Source organism: Canis lupus, chromosome 36 (genome assembly GCF_011100685.1).
Source record: "Canis lupus familiaris isolate Mischka breed German Shepherd chromosome 36, alternate assembly UU_Cfam_GSD_1.0, whole genome shotgun sequence".
Lineage (NCBI taxonomy): Eukaryota > Metazoa > Chordata > Mammalia > Carnivora > Canidae > Canis > Canis lupus.
The window spans coordinates 5,218,090-5,238,222 of NC_049257.1; the positions used below are offsets into that span (position 1 = coordinate 5,218,090).

A 20,133-nucleotide genomic window follows, 5' to 3' on the forward strand; every position below is an offset into this window, starting at 1 on the left:
TGTGTGGCCTCCCTCCCCAATTAGATAGCCCTTAGGGTCCCTCCCTGCTCTTCCTTGTTCATAGCTAGAGTTTCCAGATCCCTGCCTTTGCTGGTTCCCCCGGTTCAGTGGGAACTGCTGGTTCCCCCGGTTCAGTGGGAACTGCTTTATTCCCCCAAATCCTAGCTTGCCACAGCAGATTTAATTAGAGACTGCTTGCTCATGCAACCAACGTTGGGAAGCAGAGGTTTTTGGCTGAGATTTTGATCTGTGTCCTCGCCCATGTCTTCCGGAGAACTTGGAGCTCTAAGTCATTTGCTGGAGAGACAAGAATTGAGGGTGCCCTGTGTAGATCTACACAGGGTCCCAGTGGCCTGGGGTCCATTTACTACAAGGAAGTCATTCAAATGGAGATTCAGTGCTCTAGAGCAAGTTGCATCAGAAGGAGAACCCCACAAGCATCTGCAGTGGGCTGGGGTTTGTGCATTTCATTTGGGGTGCACCCGGCTTCTCCATGGAGGGGTGATACTAAACCCTGACCTTTACCTGCCTGCCAGGTGGACCACTTGGATAAGAAAGGCCAGTGTGCGCTGGTGCACAGCGCACTGAGGGGGCACGTCGACATCCTCCGGTACCTGCTGACCTGTGAGTGGTCAGCAGGCCCTCCGCAGCCGGGTGCGCTGAGGAAGAGCCAGGCCCTGCAGCAGGCACTGACGGCGGCCGCCAGCATGGGCCACAGCTCGGTGAGTTGCGCCACGAGGTCCCTCCTGGTGGAATTGAAAGCCATAGCTCGGTGGGTCTGGCATTGCTTCCGGTCACCTTAGTTGCCAGCCTGTGATGCACATAAGGAATGAAAGAAAATGAGGATTTCAGGAAAAAGCAGTTAGTGTGACTGTGTGTCGAGACCTTCTGTTGGTGTGCCACCCTTCCCGGAGGGAGCTCGGATGCCAGGGCCTCGGTGCGTGTGCACGCTCACGCATGAGGGTGGGGGGGCCTCCTAATGTTCTTTGCCTGCTCTTGCCAGGATCCCAGTTCCTCTTCTGTCCTACATTTACCCTCCAGTGTGGCTGTCTTCCACTTTTTTCTGTTTGATTCATTCTTTTGTCCTTGTGATCTTTAAAAAATAATCACATGGAATACTAGTTCTAAAATTGTTCTTGAGTATTTGAAGCATTTTTAAAAATAGGACTTCAAAGTTCTGGTAGCATGTAAGAATGCTTGTCATTCACAGTTCCCGCACCGAAGGAAAGCCTCATGTAGTAGTTAAACAGAACACTTATTTTTGGTAGGTGCTGGAACTTCTGAGTTTTGAGGATTTAATTGTCATCTCCTGACCCCTGTGTCTGGGGATCTAATAACATTTTACCTGTTCTCTTCCACCTGTTTCTCATTCTGGATTATGCTCAAGCAATTAGAGTTGCCAGTATTAAGGTTCTACCCACAATGATTTATCGCGAATTTGGGTGCAAAGCCAGCTAGCTAGCTGGCTGACTGGCACTTAAGACACAAGGGCAGACACACGGATGTGGGCGCGCACACACCCATGTGCACACCTGTGCATGCACACGGACGCATTGAAAGCTGGCTTAATTTTGGCATTTAAAACATTAAAGGTACACATATACAGTATTTAAGCCAACACTATATATTGCAACAAGTGCAGAAATAAAGGAGAATATAGCAGTCTTCCCTTAAGGCTGATGTAAAAGAGACTTACAAAAATATGAAACAATGCCAGCCAGCTTACCTACATATCTTAGTTTTGGAAAAAGTAGTAACTTCATTTAAAAAATGCATATTGCATAGCAATAGTTTAAATGTTGCTAGGTAATGGGTTTATTATTATTCCTTTAAAATAAAGCTATAAATGTGTTTTTTAAATACCCATATACGTAGATGCACAAGAGAGCATGTTAAATACCCAAATCAGCAATTGAAAATGTTTTTTCTTTTTTAAAGTGCTCCCTAAATCTGTGTGGGAACACAGAGTATGAAAAACCCTCATCGGGAGGACAGCAAATGCCACATATAGATGTGACATTTGTCTCCACTCGTGTTATACTCAGCTTGTTCCAAAGCCAGCTGGGAGAAAGGCTGTGTAGAAGCAGCCTCCGTGGGGCCAGTAACCATCTCCTGGAAGAGGGCAGGGCTTGTTCTCCAGAAGACTTGGAGGGTGTATTTGTGCGCTCATGTGGTGGTAACAAGTGACCACAAACCCCAGTGGCTTCAAATAATGCACACCCATTCTCTTACAGTTCTGAGGTCAGAAGGCTGAAATTCAGGTGTCAGGAAGCCAGTGTTCCTTCTGGAGGATCTAGAGGAGAACTTTCCTTGCTTCTTTAGCGCTTCTAGAAGCCTTGTATTCCTTAGCTAGTGGCCCCTTCTTCTGCATTTAATGTATGTCCCTTTAACCTATACCTCCGTCATCCCATCTCCTTCCTCTGACCTTGGTTCCTCCTGGTCTCTCTTGAGGAGTGTGATTTTGTCAGATGTATAGGAGATTCAGGAGAAGCCTCTCAAGATTCATAATCACATCTGCAGATTCCCTCTTGTCCTATAAGGTAAGCGTCACAGATCCAGGATGAGGGTGTGGACATATTTGGGGCCGTTATGCAGCCTACCACAAAGGGCATGGAACACGACAGTGCTCTCCTTTGGTGCTGTGGCACAGGGTGCGCACTGGCCCGAGGCTCCTGTGATGCCCTTTCCCCATGAGCCCACACTCCTGCCTCCATACTGTGACCTGAAGCTCTTTCTGACGAGGGAGAAAGAAAGAACTAGGGAAGAGAAGAATGTTGTCAGTAGAAAAATCATCTGGGCAACATTTATTTTATTTTATTGAAAAGCTGTATTATTGCTTTGTTTTCTTTGTGAAAAAAATGGATTCACCATCTTGTGCTTTATGCAGAAATTGCTCTTTGTATGATCTCCCGCGTCCTTTGTTGATTAGGCTGGCATATTTGGGTCATGGTGGAATTCATTAGAATTCCGAGTACCTAGTAATCCCGAACAATGTTGCTGAAATTCACTGAGGGTTTTTTTTTTCTTTTTAATTCTTCTCAAAGTGAAAATGTGAATAGCATATGAATTATGCTTGAAAACAGTTTTCATTATATTTTGTCTCCTTGTGCGGTGTGAGATAATCATGGTTACAAAAACAACACCCTTTCTCCTTTGGTACGTGGGATATAATAAGCACATATGGCTCTGAGAACTCATTAAGTCACCTTGCCACTCCTGACAGGTGGTCCAGTGCTTGCTGGGGCTGGAGAAGGAACACGAAATAGATGTCAATGGCACTGACGCGCTGTGGGGAGAAACAGGTAATTATGATTCCCCTGCTTATAGTGTGGGCCAGCTTTCTTGATGTTTTAGCCTCCATTTTGGCCTAAATTGTCTTAAAAAATGACTTGGGGTGCATGTAGTCCGATTGTTATTTTATCAAAAGGCGTTTGAAGTTTACAGCTTTTAAAACTTCCCAGATGAGTAGTAAAAACTTTCCTCAAAGCACATAAAATCATTTTTGAATTACACCAGCAGTTCCTGAAACATCTGACGAAATCTCAGCGAGAAATACCTAAATAAGATGGTAGTTTCTGCTTTGTGGACTCTTCCATATCCTAACCGGTCTGGTCTTCTATGAATAACGCAGTCTGAGCAGGGCGGGAACTCCCAGCCTCGTATTCACATGAAACAAAGGTGTTGGGCATGGGAGGCTTCAGCTGGCCTTGGAGAGTGAGAGTGGGACCCCAAGCGTATGGGGCCCACTGAAGACCCTGAATACAAGCTGCCAAATCCCTTTTCACTGGTGTGCTGCGTGGGTGCTTAACTGTGGTGTGGGAGGGAAGCCTGAGGTGAGTACATTGGAATGAAGATCTGAGTTGGTTACTTGTCAGCTTAATACAGACAATACTGCTTTGAAATTTTCCATATGACTGAATTAGGATTCAAAATAGAAGACTTCAGGTTACGAGTTGTTGTTTCATAGGTATAACCAAGAGTGTTAAAAGGCATTTCCAGGATGTGTCCTGTGTGTCTCCATAGTGTACAGGTATACCTCAGAGAGGTTGTGGCTTCAGCTCCAGACCACCACAATAAGGCAAATAATACACTAAAGTGAGTCAAAATGAAGTTTTGGGTTTCCCAGGCTATTTATAAATGTTTCACACTCTACTGTAACCTACTAAGTGGGTAGTAGCATTATGTCTTTAAAATATATATATACCTCAATTAAAAAATACATTTTGCAAACAAAAGAAACTATCAGCTAAGCTTTCAGTGAGTCACAATCACTGATCACAGATCACCATAACAAATATAATAATAAAAAATTTAAATATTTCAAGAATTACCAAAATGTTACACAAAGACACAAAGTAAGCAACGGCTATTGGACAACAATAGTCTCTGAGCAAAGTTGCCACAAACTTTCAATTTGTAAAAAACACAGTATCTGTGAAGTGCACAAGCAAGTACAGTAAAACAGGGTATACTTGGGTATAACTTCAGTTTCTTACCTGTGCAGAAGTATTTCAAAATGCCTCTCAATTATTAACAAGCCAGATGATAACGTGTAGAGTTGACCAGCTAAGTCACACTTGGGAAAAACCTTGGTTTCCCAGCAGGGAGTACAGGCCTGCTCTTCAGAGCCTCCTGATGCTCTGGGGCTGCTACCGCCTGTGTGGCTTCAAAGCTAGTTTGTGGTACCTGGGGGAGAGGTGGTTTGGGCTCTGATTCTGGGAAGAGGGCAGGACCCCAAGTGGTATCTGATTATTCTTGGGTGAAATGCGTATGGATTTAAGTAGAGCCCTTGATTCCATGGAGCCTTTCCTCCACTCGTTTAAATAGCCCAGGTTGCTCCATAGTTTTGCAAAAGTGTCCATCCACTTCCATACTGTGTTGTGGACGGCAGGCAGTGTGGCACATGCCAGGTGAGTGCATGGCTCTACTTCGTGCTGAGCCAGGAGGTCTGGGTCCCCGTGTGGACTGCCCCACTGCGGGCACTGTTTCTGTTTGCTGAGGACTCTTGGAAGTAAAAGCAATAGCTTTGTTTCCTGGTTTTGTCTGGTCCTCATTCCTGAGCGTTGTCAATGGTGCTTTGCATCTAAAGCAGTCTAGAATGGCTCTTGTCTGTCTCCAGACACAGCTTCAGGGTAGGATCCCCTCAGTGATCCTGTCGGGGGGGGGTGGGAAGAGGGCAAAGGTTCAAAAAGAGTAACACAGTTTGGTATTTCTTTTTGAACCTTTGTAGAAGTTAATACAGGTCTGTTCAGTAGACATTTAGCTATGAACTGCTTGGCTTTAAAATACCCGCTGCTGGGACAACCAGGCAGGGTCTCCTTGGTCTGTGTTTGGTTCACCTTCCCCTCCTGTCTCCCTGCAAAGATGCCGCCCTGCTTCCAGATGGCAGCTACCTGCCCTTCTCTTCTCTCAGCTGCATTCCAGAAGTGGGGGAGCTAAATCTGTGCACAAAATCTTCCTCCACTTTTCTGGCAGGAGAGGCCCTGCATATCTCCTTTGTTTTGCACAAGGGTCGTTTCCATGCCTGTTGCTGATTAGAAGCCACAGGTCATCCATGGGAGGTGATGACAGCTGACAGCCAGAGAGGAGGAAGCCAGGGACCAGTAGACCTGTGGAGGTCCCTGGTCACTCAGGCCGGTCCTCGCGGGGCAGGTGGGAGTAGGGACAGTCACGTGCCTTCTGTGCCTGAGTGTCTCCCTGCTGATGACCTGGCATCATCAAATGTTACCACAAAAGGGGACGGTTCCTATCTTAGGTTGAGAGAGACAAGAAAGTATAATAGATTTTAAAGATGTTCATCTAAAATAGTGACAGTGTTTAATTTGGGGGTTTATTGCAGCAAACTTGCAGCTTTTAGAAAACCTACAGGGTAGGTCTCCTGGATTTAAGAACAGAAGGCTGAATTTACGTACGTTTCCCTTTCACCAGCATCTGGTTGATGTTTAGCGTCCGGCCCTTGAAAACCTGCTCTGAGTCTGGTGGCTCTTTAGCGCCTGCCTCAGGTGGAGAGGTGGTGGGGACCCGTCAGAAAACACGGAGCCCCTGAGGGAGCCTCTGGGGTGCGCCCTCCACCCACAGCCCTGCCCAGCCTCCGCTCTGTGATGTCCACGAACGTGGCCAGACATCCTCAGGCCCGAGCTTCCTGGGCAGCCTGGAACGTGATACGAGCCCATCAGATGCTTGTGTTCTCTCTGTTTCAGGGATTCCTCAGCCAAGACAAGTAATTGCTGGCTCCCACGAAGTCCCAACCTAACTGAATTACGGTTTCCGTATCTGTGTTTGTTGTGAATTAGCCCACTCAAGTGATCAGAGATGCCTCACTGGTGACCTCATACTATTGCGAATTGTCAGAGGAGCTGTGTTTCCAAGTTTGCAGGCAACTCTCAAGCCCATGAGCCTGCTGTCTGGGTTTTGGGTCAGAATTTCATGTTCTTTGTAGGGAAACAGAGGCCCTTCTATTTCAGCCTTTGTCATTTTATGTGCAAATGTGCCTGTCTTGGAAGCAGAGCCATCTCCACCCCTGATTCCTTTGGTTCACTTTGCAGTTATTTATAAATTTGATTGTTGATGTTGTTTATCAACATCAAACGTTGTTTGCCCCAAATTGTGGGTCTTTTTCTTTTTTTTTTTTTAAGATCTTTATTCATGAGAGACACAGAGAGGCAGACACACAGGCAGAAAGAGAAGCAGGCTGCATGCAGGGAGCCCGATGTGGGACTTGATCCCAGGACTCCGGGATCGAGACCTGAGCCAAAGGCAGACACTCCACCACTGAGCCACCCAGGCGTCCCAGTTGTGGGCTTTAAGAGGGCAGACATTTCCCTGTCTCTTGTGCTCACCTATGTGAACGGCGACTATTTATTCCAGTGTCGCCCAACAGAACTTTCTGTGATGTTGGAAATATACTCTGCTCCCCAGCCTGGGAGCCACTAGCCACCAGTCTAGTCTGGTGCTTGTCACTTGGGTGTCAGCTGAGTGAACAAGTGAGTTTAAGGAAAGCAAAAGCAAAGAGTTTTTAGGGTAGGGGACAGTAACCTTGCAGAATAACTTGGGAGAAATTTTGTTGTTGGGGTGGGAGAGGTAAGGAGTCTATTGCTCATAAGGCCCTGATCTTGCAGTTTCTTTGTGGCTCTCATCGCACAGGTCATGTCCTGCTGGATTCCAGGCTGGCTTAGAAGCTCTGGTCCCAGTCACCGTGCTGCACGTGTGCTGAGGTCATAGTTGGGTGCTGGCTTGCATCTTTGGGAGCACAGCTGTTAGCTACCAGACATGGTGTGGGCATAGCTGAGACACAGAATGGCCCACGCCAGCCCACCATGGTGTCTGTGGCGACTTCCTCCTTGTACCGCCAGCTTGACTGCTCACCCAGGGTGCTGGGTGCTCTCATCGGTGTTCCCTCAGAAATCCTTCCTACAGCTTTCTCGCTGAGGCCTTGGGCTTCATGCCCAGAAAGGATGCTGTTGTGCCTGTCAGCTGACTGCTCCTCGGGCTCCCCTCCCCTAATTTCTTCAAGGGGATGCCCTGTCATGCGAAGTAAGAAGTCTGGCTGAAATCCTTCCTGTAAAGTGCTGTCTCGGGGCACCTGGGCGGTTCACTGGGTTAAGGATCTACCTTTGGCTCAGGTCATGATCCTGGAGTCCTGGGGTGGAGTCTTACATCAGGCTCCCTGCTCTGCTTCTCCCTCTGCCCTTCCCTTGCTTGTGCTCCCTCTTGCATTGTCTCTCTTGCACACATCCTCATCTCTCTCTCTCTCATTTAATCCCTCTCTCAAATAAAATCTTAAGTGTTGTTGCTCTTGCTGTTTCAGTTGGTGAAATACTTTAGTTGGTAAATACTTTCTAAAGAAGTTTAGTCATTATAAACACTATGGCTTTTTAATGCCAAAACTGTTAAAAACCCCTTATTTGCCTTTCTTTCTAAGACGTGACTCTCCTCCACTGTACGTGGAGTAGATTATTCAGCTCCATGGCCCTCCTTTATCCTGGCAGGTTGGGGCAGTTCAGTTCAGGATGTGTACTAATCACAGCTCCCTATTCTCTTAATTCTGGACAGAATTCTGGGTAGGGCCTGGCTGCCTCTGGACCCTGAATCACAAGTCTAGCCCTGTCAGCTGCGGGGGCTGGGGAGGAGGTGTGTGCTTAGGGGGAGGGGCTACTCACACCTGTTTCCCTTACTGGACCATGAAGCTGGGTAATGAGTTGTACTGCATCATCGATGTTTTCCAAGTTTCCCTCTTGTCTCCCTGGAACTGCTTTAATTTCCCGCTCTGTGGCTCTGCCCACCCTCCCGGAGGTGGGGTGACCTTGAGCTCTGAATCACCGGTGGCCCCAGGCCATGGACAGCTGAGCTTATACTCAAGGCTGCCCCCAAATAAGGTGCATACACCCCAGGGAACAGGACGCCTTATTGTTGGTTTAAAAAATTACCTTTTGTTCATTCAAATTTTACTTGACATTTTTTTTAGGGAGAGGAGGGCTTATTACTTGGTACCAATTTAGAGTAAATTTAAACTTGGTTGATTTTTGGCATTTGCGTATGTATGGACATCTCAGAGCAGGTTTTCAGCTGAGAGACTGGAAGGAAAAGCGTTTGTCCATTGCTTATTGGGGCATGTGGAGAATTAGTGCCAAGGACTTTTTCTAAATGTATCCTGTCGAGAAAAGTGAAGTGACTTGCTGTTGTACGCCTACAAGAGTCCATTTTTGGAGATCCTGAGACTCCTACCAGGGCTGTTGCTGGGAAAATCCTTGTCAAGGCATTCCTTTCTCCTAGTGTTTAAGGAAGTGCATAAGATTAGTGGAAATTCAGATTTTGTCAGTCCAAACAAAGATAGAAATTCTTGATTGTTTTTGGCCTAAAAGCATGACAGAGGGGTAACCCAGGACCCTAGTGGGTGCGGGGAGGGGATAGCCCAGGATGAGGGTGGTAATCCAGGATCCTGGATGGTATAGGCGAGGAGGTGGGTGGGATGACCTAGGATCCTGTAAGGGGAAGGACAAAGCAGGGTAATGTAGGACACTGGAGGAGAGGCCAGCCCAGGCTCTGGCAGGAAGGAAGTGGACATGAAGGTCACCCTAAAGTAGAGAGAGATTTAGGGTAAGAACTAAGGGGGCGAGTTTGTCTCTACCCTGTCATCTTCTGGCTCTAGCAGAAGGTTTCCCCTGGCATGAGCGTGCTGTGGAGAGCCATTCCTCTCTACTGACAGGACACAGAAATCAGCTGACCTGGGTGTGCCCGCAGGTGGGGGGAAGGCCTGGGCCATGATGAAAGCCCACAGAGTGTATCTCAGGTGCAAATGAACTGGTAGCTTGACCACTTGCCGGAATTCTGTTCACCACTTGCAAAATGTTGCTTTTGCTGGGTGTGGAGTCCACCCTTCTTGTGAGTAGTTCCAAACTGTTCTATAAAAACAAAAAATCCTGCTTTCAGCATTAAAACTTGTACTCATCTGCATTCAGGTAGCTTACAGCATCTTCACCTACACTGTTGCTTGTTCTTTCACTCCTAGAAGGACTATCCTTGGTTCATGTGCACTTCCACAGAAAAATCATAGTTGTTTCTTTCAAATTCTTTTTTTTTATAAGATTTTATTTATTTATTCATGAGAGACAGAGGGAGAGGGAGAGAGAGAGATAGAGAGGTAGAGGGAGAAGCAGGCTCCATACAGGGAGCCCGATATGGGACTTGATCCCAGGACCAGGGATCATGCCCTGAGCTGAAGGCAGATGCTCAACTGCTGAGCCACCCAGGCGCCCCTGTTTCTTTCAAATTCTTACTGGAATACTTGAATCCTTCCTTCCTTCTTTCCTTCTAGGCTGAACGTGAACTTGTATAGAATGTTTCTGTGGAGGGGCGCCTGGGTGGTTGTCGGTTTAAGTGTCCAGCTCTTGATTTCGGCTCAGGTCCTGATCCCAGGGCCCTAGGATGGAGCCCCCAGTAGGACTCCCTGCTCAGCAAGGGGCCTGCTTCTCCGTCTCCCTCTGCTCCTCCCCTAGCTCATGCTTTCTGTCACTCTCTGTCTCAAATAAAAAATACAATCTTTTTTTTTTTTTAATAAAATCTTTAGGAGAGAAAAAAAAAAGATTCTGTGGAAATGCCCCCTTTAACCCTGACTCCCTGCATGGAGTCCTGCACATAACTGTCCTCCCTGCATTCCCAGCCCGTTAAGGAGAGAAGAACCACACATTATACATGCCTGAAATAATTTGGTGTGTAAGAGGATCTATCACAAAATGTGAGCATTCTCTGCATACTTTAGAAGTGACAGCTGTTAAAAGCTGTGTTCGTCTGATAGATTTTTTAGAACAAAGTCTGTATGAAATGTGATTTATGTTGTCCATGTTTTAGGAAATTGTTCTTAAATTGAATTTGTTATTTATAGTCCCCATTATTCCTCAAAGGATTTGAAGAGGGTTATTTGAAATAATACATGAAAGAATAGAAAAAACTAAAGTCAGGAATAGGACAAGGGGAACAGCACGGGATTCCTGAATGTTTACTAGATCGAGCTGTTTTGGCCTTAGGATGCCATGTGACCAGAGTTTGGAAGGAACACAGTCATTGTAGATTATTCTTATTGTCTGTGGGAGAAAGCTTAACAATTCTTCCTGAGAAGAAAAGTGCTTTCTGGCACTCTTGCTCTACAACAACATTCATAGCATTCATGGTCTGTTTGATTAATTGGATATTTTTAAAGGAGACTTCCTGGAGGCAGCAGCATTGGAGTTAGCGGTTAGCCTCCCACTGGCTGTGTGACCTCGGCAAGCTGTTGAACTTCTCTGAGCCTTATTTTCCTTCTCTGTAAAATTAGGATGAGTGATACTCCGTAAAATTATGTTGTATAGGGCAGCCTGGGTGGCTCAGCGGTTTAGCGCCGCCTTCAGCCCAGGGCCTGGTCCTGGAGACCTGGAATCGAGTCCCACGTCGGGCTTCCTGCATGGAGCTTGCTTCTCCCTCTGCCTGTGTCTCTGCTTCTCTCTCTGTCTCTCATGAATAAATAAAATTTAAAAAATTATGTTGTGTATTAAATGAATTTATGAATTTAGAAGGGCCATGAAGTGTCAGTGTAGGAAGCATTTTATCGGCGTCATTGTATGAAATTAAAATATGTCAGCGTCTTCCTAGTTTGAAAGTGTGGACCCAGGTTCATTCAACTGTTTGGGCTTAATTCCTGACCAATACTGATTGGCTCTGGTTCCTTCACCTTAATAAAATGGACCTAACAGTCCTCTAATTCAAAGGATTATTGTCAAGATGAAATAAAAACTCTCACCCACAGTATTTTAGCCAGAGCTCGGCAGTTATAAGTGTTCAGAGATGCAATATGCCGCCAAGGTTGTGAGAAATTGATTGTTAATATTTAATGTCACTTAGTTGTACTTTGGGTCTTGATAGATTATTGAAATGAATGTTTAAGTGATAGAATCTTAGTTACTTTGCAATTATTTTGCAGGTATGAGGGATGGAAATGGATTTCGGTTACATGTGAAGTCCTGTTTCATGGTGATTGTACATTTTGTTTCCTTAATTGAATTCCTTGGCACTTGAGGTTCCTGATAGTCCTCGCATGGGGACCAGCAGTGTGTTTATACAGAACTTGTGACATGTCAAGAGCATCTCGGCTCCTCAGATTTGCTTTCTGCCTTGTTTTAACCTCCATAGGTAGCTCACTGCGAGCCGGGACCATGTGCTGGGGCGGCAGTGGTATGTGTGATGCTCAGTTGCCACCTGTTGCCTGGTAACACAGATGCCCTCCCCTCCACCCCAGCTGCCACAGGCCCTCCGGGGGGACTTCTGGCAGGCAGAGAACACTAGGGCAGGGGCAGGACCAGGATGGTGTTCCCAGCAACGACTTACGAGGCCGCTGGAGCGTTTGGCCAGTGCTGGCTGCCGAGCCCACCCGGCAGGGCTTTGTTCAAGACTGGGGGTGCCAGAAGCTTGGCAGGGCTTCGTCTCCCAATGCAGTGATATTTTTCAGTAAGAGTAATCTTTATCATGTTTCATTTTACCCTTTACCTTGTTGAGGATTAGATCAAATAACCACCTGGTCTCTGTGGAGATGAAGAATTTAATTTTTTTTTTTTTTTTTTTTTTTTTTTATTTACGATAGTCACACTCAGAGAGAGAGAGAGAGAGAGAGAGGCAGAGACACAGGCAGAGAGAGAAGCAGGCTCCATGCACCGGGAGCCCGACGTGGGATTCGATCCCGGGTCTCCAGGATCGCGCCCTGGGCCAAAGGCAGGCGCCAAACCGCTGCGCCACGCAGGGATCCCGAGATGAAGAATTTATAGCTGCCGGGGAGTTGTTCTCTGAACAGAAGCCCTCCCTCCTCCTCAATGATGGAAGCAAATGCCTGACAAAAAGCAGGGCCGGGAGATTTGACTTTCATAAATCTTAGCTGCATTCCTAGAAAGTGGAGGAAGGGGCATTGCCCAGCTCTTGTTTGAGGCAGTGCCGCTTTCATGCAGGCAGAGGACGTGGGGCCAGCCTGTCCACAGCCCAGACTCCGAGGACAGCGAGGCCAAATGCAGGGGGTGGGGGGACGCGGGGCAGGCCCCCTCATAATATCATAACTGGTCAGTTGTTGGGAAACAAGGGAAAGGGGCTGCCATTCTCAAAAAGTTTTTAAGGAATCCTAAAGTTCCTAATCACAGTTTATCTTTCAGATAAAATAGCTGAGCGTTTTCCAGCATTTCCCGTGCGCGCTCTACTTGCGTTCTCCTCCTTTACAGTTGAGTGGGGCTTGTCCAGTGAGCCTCCAGTTGAGGGTCAGGCTGCCTCTGGCGCATCCCATGGTTTCCATCTTGGTTGCAACTAGAGGGCATTTATGAGAATCTTGCTGTCTCTTAACTAATGTTGGCACTTTTCATCTTTTTACTCTTAGCCCCATTTCTATAAAAGGTAGAAAAGCCAATATATCAGTAAATCAAGTGCACCAATAAACGTAAGTGTACCAGCCACTTGGTCCACATCTGCTCTCAGCCGGCTCGGCGGCAGCACTGCCCCTCTGCAGGTACAGCCCACTGTGCTCTCGTGCTCTGGCCCGGGGGGGCGGCATGGGCATCCCGTGAGCACCCCGTGGGTAACGAATGTACGAGAAGGTTGTGGAGACGCCGCAGACCCAGGATCCCGAGCAGCTCTGAGGCGGTGAATGGTAGCTTTTCAAATCTGCAATAAAAAAATGGCCTCCAAAAAAACTACATTGCAAAAAATGCAAAAAATGAGAAAGAAACAGGATGGAGAGAGTAGAAGAGGCGGAGCCTGAACAATTTGTGGTGGCAAAAGTACTGGACCGCCGTGTAGTGAATGGGAAGGTGGAGTATTTCCTCAAGTGGAAGGGGTTTACAGGTGCTGACAATACTTGGGAACCTGAAGAAAATTAAATTGCACTTCTTAATTCTCAAAAAGCTAGTAAAGAAAAAGATGGTACAAAAAGAAAATCTTTATCTGACAGCAAATCTGATGATAGCAAATCAAAGAAGAAAAGAGATGCTGCTGATCAACCAAGAGGCTTTGCCAGAGGTCTTGATCCTGAATAAATAATTGGTGCCACAGACGGCAGTGGAGAATTCATGTTTCTCATGAAATGGAAAGATTCAGATGAGGCAGACTTGGCTGGCAAAAGAGGCAAATAGGAAGTGTCCTCAAATTGTAATTGCGTTTTATGAAGAGAGACTAACTTGGCATTCTTGTCCAGAAGATGAGGCTCAGTAATTGTTTGCGTTGCTTCGTGTGTGTGTGTGTGTGTGTGTGTGTGTGTATGTATATATATATGGAATATATATATATTATATATGTATAAATATATACATATTTATATATTTATAAATAAAATCTGGGTCTTTATCAGTGTGAAGAAATAACATTCTAATGAAAAGTTTGATATGTTTGAAGTAGAATTGAGGGAGTTGTTGGGGTTTTTTGCATCTATAGCACTGGTCACTTTGAACAAATAAAAGCTTTCTGTAGTCGTTTCCTTTATCAGAAAAGAATATATGAGACCATGGCATATTATCCCCCTGCATTAGAGAACACCTTTTCTAAATGTTGGGGGAAATCTTCATAGTTGTTACTCAGTCAGAATTTGTGTTTCACTCCTATATGCCTAAGGACCATTCTGGGCTTTTTGTTTATTTAGGGCCTTTTTGTGTGTATACTTTTAAAAGTACATACATAAATGGTTTTCTTTTCGTTATTTTTGAAACATTCACCAAAACAAAAGCAGCATTTTATAACCATGGATAAGCCCATGTTTCTGGGATGCTATCATTTTCAGCAACTTAAGAGATAAATCACTTAAAGTTACATTGAAATTTTTCCTGAAGCTTTAACCTTTCAAGTTTTGTAATTAATTGGACAATTTAAATATAATGTAAAGAGTTTAAATGGGACAATTTAAAAGCAGCCATATCAGAATCCATATCTCTAGTTACAGTCATATAAATGCAAGTTTATTTGCAAGATCCCTGAAAGGAAAATTTTAATCACTACCATCAACCTCCCCACCCAAAGGGCAAAACTAGACAAGTTTTGGTGTACTTTAATTAGGTAAGCAAAACTTAGTTAAATGGACATTTAAAGGTTCCTTCTAGTGAACTATTTCTTTTCAAGAAGTTGAAAAATCCTTGTGCTGTATTGACTAAAAGGTTGTGATTTGTGGAGTGTCTTAAGACTTCGTTCATGGAAACCTAATCATAACCAGGTGGTTAGAAATGTTGGCAATTTAGCACCTGCTGGAATAAATGGGTGGACAGACTTCTATAACCCAAATTCTTGACCTGCATGTTTTTTCTTCACCCCAACTCATTCCTAACACATAGGCTCAATCTTCTCAGTATTTGAATTACTGGTTAAGCAAAAACCAGGAAAAACAATAACTTTGTAGTCAGGATGTTATCCAACTGTATATTGTTTACTTTATTGTAAATACTGGTAAACAGTGGTCAATAAATAGTTTTATATTCCTTTAAGTGAAAACAAAAAAAAGGTTGCTTTCTGGAAGTGGGAACCTCTGTGTGCACTGACCTGTCACCCTTCTCTCAAAGTCTCTAAATTTAGGGACTAAAGCTTTGTGGGCGGAGGTGGGGGGAGGGCAGTAACCATCCATTGTTCAAACCCTCAGGCCGGTCATCCTGTGCCCGGTCTGCCATAAAATGTTACAGACAGCCCTGTTTACCGAATGACTGTGTTCTGGCAAGTTGACAGTTTTTATAAATGAGACCTTTGCCCACAGAACGTGAATATGTCAAAGATGCCTGCAAATGATCCATTTTACAAAGAACCGTATCTGATGTTTTCAATAAGTTCCTATCATTGAGAGTCAGTTGGGTTCTCTTAAAATGAACATCTGCTGTGACAAATCTCCTGTTCTGAGAACAGGACAGTTTTGCCGAGTACATTTATTCAGGATCGTCAGATGATCGATGCTTTCGAGGGAATTTAATTAGAAAAATGCCATCTTGTTAAGGAATTTGCGAGTGAACGAAATTGTCCCCAATTTGAGTCCTAGAAAGTGCCATGTGTTCACATTGATTTTAGAGTCTCCGTCTCATGCCAGGTCTTTTTTTGCCTTCATCTCCAGATTCCATTGGGCAGAGGACAGGCATTGCCTCCCTGCCAGGGCGCCCACTGCCCCTGCCTCCTCCCTTCCTCCCCTTTTCTCCTAGCGAGCCTTGCTAGTCTGGGGTCAGCTCGGAGGTCAGCCTTGCCAGCAGAAGAGCTGGCATTCCTGCGCCGTGTCTTGCCCGATGATCAAGTGTGTAGCTGACTGTGGAACAGTCGTGCTTGTTTCTGAATGCGGTGTCCTCAGGTCTGCGGCTGCTGGAGCCTGAGGTGCCCTCTGGCCTCGGGTTTTGAGCTAGGAGGGCAAAAATCCCCCCTCTGGGTAGAAGAAGGGACCCAGGTGCTGTGGGTCTGCGGCCCTGGGAGGCGGGAGCGCCTCGCTAGGCCTTGGTGTGCGGGAGGGGCGGCTCCGGCCGGGTGGACTGCGTGTGGCCCTCTCGCAGCTGCTTCTGGGTGCGCTCTCCTCTCAGAGAGAAGTGGCTCACGGAGGCTCGGCTCCTCCGGTTGTAAGGGGGGAGCGGGGAGAGCCGGGAACCCAGCCCGACGCCAGGCCCGCCCGGCGGCGCTCTCCTCTGCTGCCCAGCTGCTCCGGCTGCGGCCTTCCCGGGCGCCTGGTTTAGTGCCAGGCTGTCCTTTCCGATGTGCTGCGCTGCCAAGATCCGCTGAGCTGCACCGACACCGTGGAGCTTGTTTGCCAGACAGGAGCTCGTGGAGTGTCTGCGTCGGACCCATCAGCCGCCCGGGCGCTGGTCTGTCCCTCGCAGGGCGTCCTGCGTGGCGGCTGGTCGTGTGCCTGGCTGCCCTGTGTGTGCGGGTCCCCTCCTTTGTTTGTCCTCCAGTCGCTGCGGGCCCCTGAGGTTGGGGACGCCTGGTGGCTCAGAGGCTGAGTGTCTGCCTCCGGCTCAGGTCCTGCTCCCGGGATCGAGTCCCGTGTCGGGCTCCCTGCAGGGAGCCTGCTTCTCCTCTGCCTGGGCCTCTGCCCTCTCCCTGTGTCTCTCATGAATAAATCAATACAATCTTTAAAAAACAAAAACAGAATTGTCCCAGGCGGGCAGCAGGAACAGAGCTACAGCATCGCTCTCGCTCCCTCCCTCCTCATCAGTATCGTACATGCTCCTTCCTATGGTGTCACCGTCCCACCAGAGCCCCTTCCTGTCCTTTTCTCCACTGAAGCTTGTCATCCTGGCCTGGGGTTGTCCCCAAAATGTATGACTGTCCTTTCCCCTAGATGATGACACAAGTAGCATATAGCAGAGGACCCGCTTGTAACTCAACCCCTCTTTCCACCAGCCCCATCAAGCATCACGACCTGGGGAGTGGGGAGGCACAGTCATTGATGTGAGGGCCTCGTGAGAACCTGTTCGAGTATTCTCTTTCCTTCCATGCTGTTTTTGTTTTATCCTCGGCTGACTTCCCCAGAACCTGCTGCTACCAGCGGGCCACTCACTGCTCAGAGTCTCACTGGGCTGTTCCCCTGAGCACTCAAGACCCCCTACAATCTGATCCACTTTTCTTGCTTTCTTGACATTCTTAATTCAGAATCTTGACTGGTTACAGAGATTCCAAACTCCATAAGGACAGGAATGATTTGATATGCCCTTGACTCCGTCAGCAATTGCTGGATCTTGTTGATTGAAATTTATGCCTTTAAGGGAAGAGGCTGGACTGGATCATAATTCTGATCGATGCATGTGTGTTGAGCTATATTCTGGTTCTCTTACCATGGGGAGAAAACAACCAAAAAAACAAAATAAAACAATAAAACAAAAATATAGTGGCTCCTGAATCTACTGGGCTTGGCAGGCATGGCTCACGTCTGCTCACCTGCTTTACCTGGTGTAGCCAGATTGTGTGGGGATCCGTTACCAGGGTGGTGCGCACACCTGCTTGCCGGATGGCTGCTGGCTGGCTGCGCAGCGCTCACCTGGACTGCGAACCACACCCGGGCCTAGGTTCTCCTCCCCGTGAGTGTATCACCGCAGGGCTGCTTGGGCTGCCTCCTGCCGTGGCGCCTGGGTTCCAAGCATGAATGTTCCGGGGAGAAGCACAAGTTGCCTGTCTCAGGACTTAGCCCAGACGCTGGCATGTCGTCATTTCTTGTGTGTTCTATTGGTCAAAGCCGTCACAAAGCCTAGGCGGATTCAGAGAGGTGGGAGAGGATGCACAGCCGCCTCCCTGTCCGTGGGAGGATCATGTGAGAATTTGTGGCCACTGTTAGCCTCCCCACACTAATGGACTCCCCTCCCTGTGGTCTTCCCCCAGCCCTGACGGCCGCTGCCGGAAGAGGCAAGCTGGAGGTGTGCGAGCTGCTGCTGGAGCACGGAGCCGCTGTGTCCCGGACCAACAGGAGAGGGGTCCCACCTCTGTTCTGTGCAGCACGCCAGGGGCATTGGCAGGTACTGGGTGGGCCCCGGAAGGCCTCGGAAACGATGGGTGGGATAGAGTTCACTATTGCCCATCTGCCCTGGGGCCAGTGCGGCTCCTCTGAGCCCTGGCTTTTCCTTGTACTTGGCTTCTGCTTGTGCCGTCAGTTCTGCTCCATAACCACAAACGTCTGACAGGCAAGCACAGCCCGCCGTTGTAGGCTGGTAACTGGGAGCAAGGCTGGGGGCCGGCGGAGGCCGAGACCTGCTTCCTTGTACCCAGCGAGGGAAGTGGAGCAGGCGGGCCCTGTCATGGTAACAGAAGACTTGCTGTGACACACCTGTTGTCGTGATTGTGTGACCCATTTGTCCAGCGTACTGGGAGGAAGAGGTGTCTATTGTGCTCTCTAGAAAAGGAAACCTTGGGGACACCTTGGTGGTACAATTGCTTAGGTGTCCAGTGGGTTTCAGCTTAGGTCATGATCTCAAGGTCATGGGATTTGAGCCTCATGTTGGGTTCTGTGCTTGAGACTCTCACCCCCACCCTCTGCCCCTCCCCCACTGCCCTCATGTGTACATGACACTCCTCCTCCCTCAAATAAATCTTAAAAAGAAAAAACATTTTCTCTCTTCTCCAACCCTGTGATTCAAGCTGGTTTGTTTGTTTGTTTCTTTCTCCCCTTCTAGACATATTTATTAGAGCGCAGCATAAGGGGCAGAGGGGGACAGAGACTCTCAAGCAGACTCCCTGCTGTGTGCAGAGCCCAATGTGTGGCTCGATCCCAGGACCCTGAGATCACAACCTGAGCCAAACCAAGAGTCGGATGCTTAACCGACTGAGCCACCCAGGCACCCCATCCGGCTGGTTTCTTTTACTAGGGAGTTACCTGTTGTTGCCTTAATTCAAGGGAGCAGGGGATCCTTGAGACTTCAGGCATTCATTCATTTTGTGAACAGTGGCCATGGACTCTACGCCATGCCTGGCATCAGGTTCCACACAAGCTACAAACAAAAAATGGATCTTACCACACATCTATCATAGGAAGAATTTTCTAGACCCAATTTTACATCACGGAATCATGTGACTCCCTCTTGCTAGTCCCATTGTTAGGAGCTACAAGCGCTCACCATGAAGATTTTGGCTTTTCAGTTCCATTTCCATGAGCTTGGTTTCTGCCATCTGCTCCCTGTGACCCTCACACCATATGATGCCCTCGCTAGTCCTCTCTCCTGGTCTTAATATTCCTAAGTCATGGCGAGGTTTGGAAAGCTTTTGTCAGTGTATCAAGAACAAGAAAGCAATGGGAATATGCCACCTTTAGTTGTTGAGGCCATGTACCAAACACCACGCCAGAGGGCTGGAGACTGTGGCCCACCCCCTACATAAAGCCCCTCACACTGGGAAGGTAGTCGTATGAGGCACCTCTCTGGCTCTTTGGTTTTTGTTCGCCAGCCTTTTCACCATGCACTGGTTGAAGGCGCAGTTCTGAGGCTGGGAATCTCTTCCAGGAAGCTTTGCTAAAAACTGCCTGCTGTGAAGGTCAAGCCATCCACTAAGCCCTGAAGCTTAGAAAAGCAGATTGCTTGGGGGTGTGGGGTGGGTGAATGCTTTCCTGCAGCCTGTGCCTCCTACCGGGTGTAGCTGCTACACCACCACGGGGCCGTGACCTCTGTCCCCTCCTTGCCTTCTGCTCACTTATCCCATATGCCCCGTTGCGGCTGTCTGGTCACTGCCTGATTGTGCTTAGGATCTCCCCTTTCCGTGCCCGGTTATGCCTTGTGTGTGTGTGTTTTATAGGTAAGTAGTAATGAATTGGGCAGGTCAGAAAAAGAATATATATTTGCAAGAAGATTCTATTCAAAGGAATACAATGGAAAGATTTCACAAGCCCTACAAATCCCACAACTCAGGCATTTGAAGAAGAGAATCCTTTGCTACTTTTAGGTGTAGAAAAATCTGCCCTTGGTAGAGAGCACAAGATCTGAAATGGAGCGGAGAGATTGTAATTCCAAGTGTTTCTTTCAGATCGTTAGATTGCTTTTGGACCGTGGCTGTGATGTGAGCCTAAGTGACAAGCAGGGCCGGACGCCCCTCATGGTGGCCGCTTGTGAAGGACACTTGAGCACCGTGGAATTCCTCCTTTCCAAAGGTAGCAGCATGGGAGCCCCTGCAGAGGTTTCTTTCAGATGGACAAAGCCAAGAGCTTTG

At 47.5% G+C, this 20,133-nt stretch overlaps 1 protein-coding gene and 1 pseudogene across 1 annotated transcript in view; both read left to right on the plus strand.

Moving 5' to 3' along the window:
* Window positions 1-20,133, plus strand: part of TANC1 (tetratricopeptide repeat, ankyrin repeat and coiled-coil containing 1) — a 223,726-nt gene that overhangs the window by 196,067 nt on the left and 7,526 nt on the right. The window contains exons 18-21 of the mRNA XM_038584592.1: window positions 537-722; window positions 3,224-3,302; window positions 17,824-17,957; window positions 19,951-20,074. Coding sequence (XP_038440520.1) covers window positions 537-722; window positions 3,224-3,302; window positions 17,824-17,957; window positions 19,951-20,074 — 523 coding nt within the window. The remainder of the gene's footprint in view (window positions 1-536; window positions 723-3,223; window positions 3,303-17,823; window positions 17,958-19,950; window positions 20,075-20,133) is intronic.
* LOC100686442 lies at window positions 12,506-14,938 on the plus strand (annotated as a pseudogene).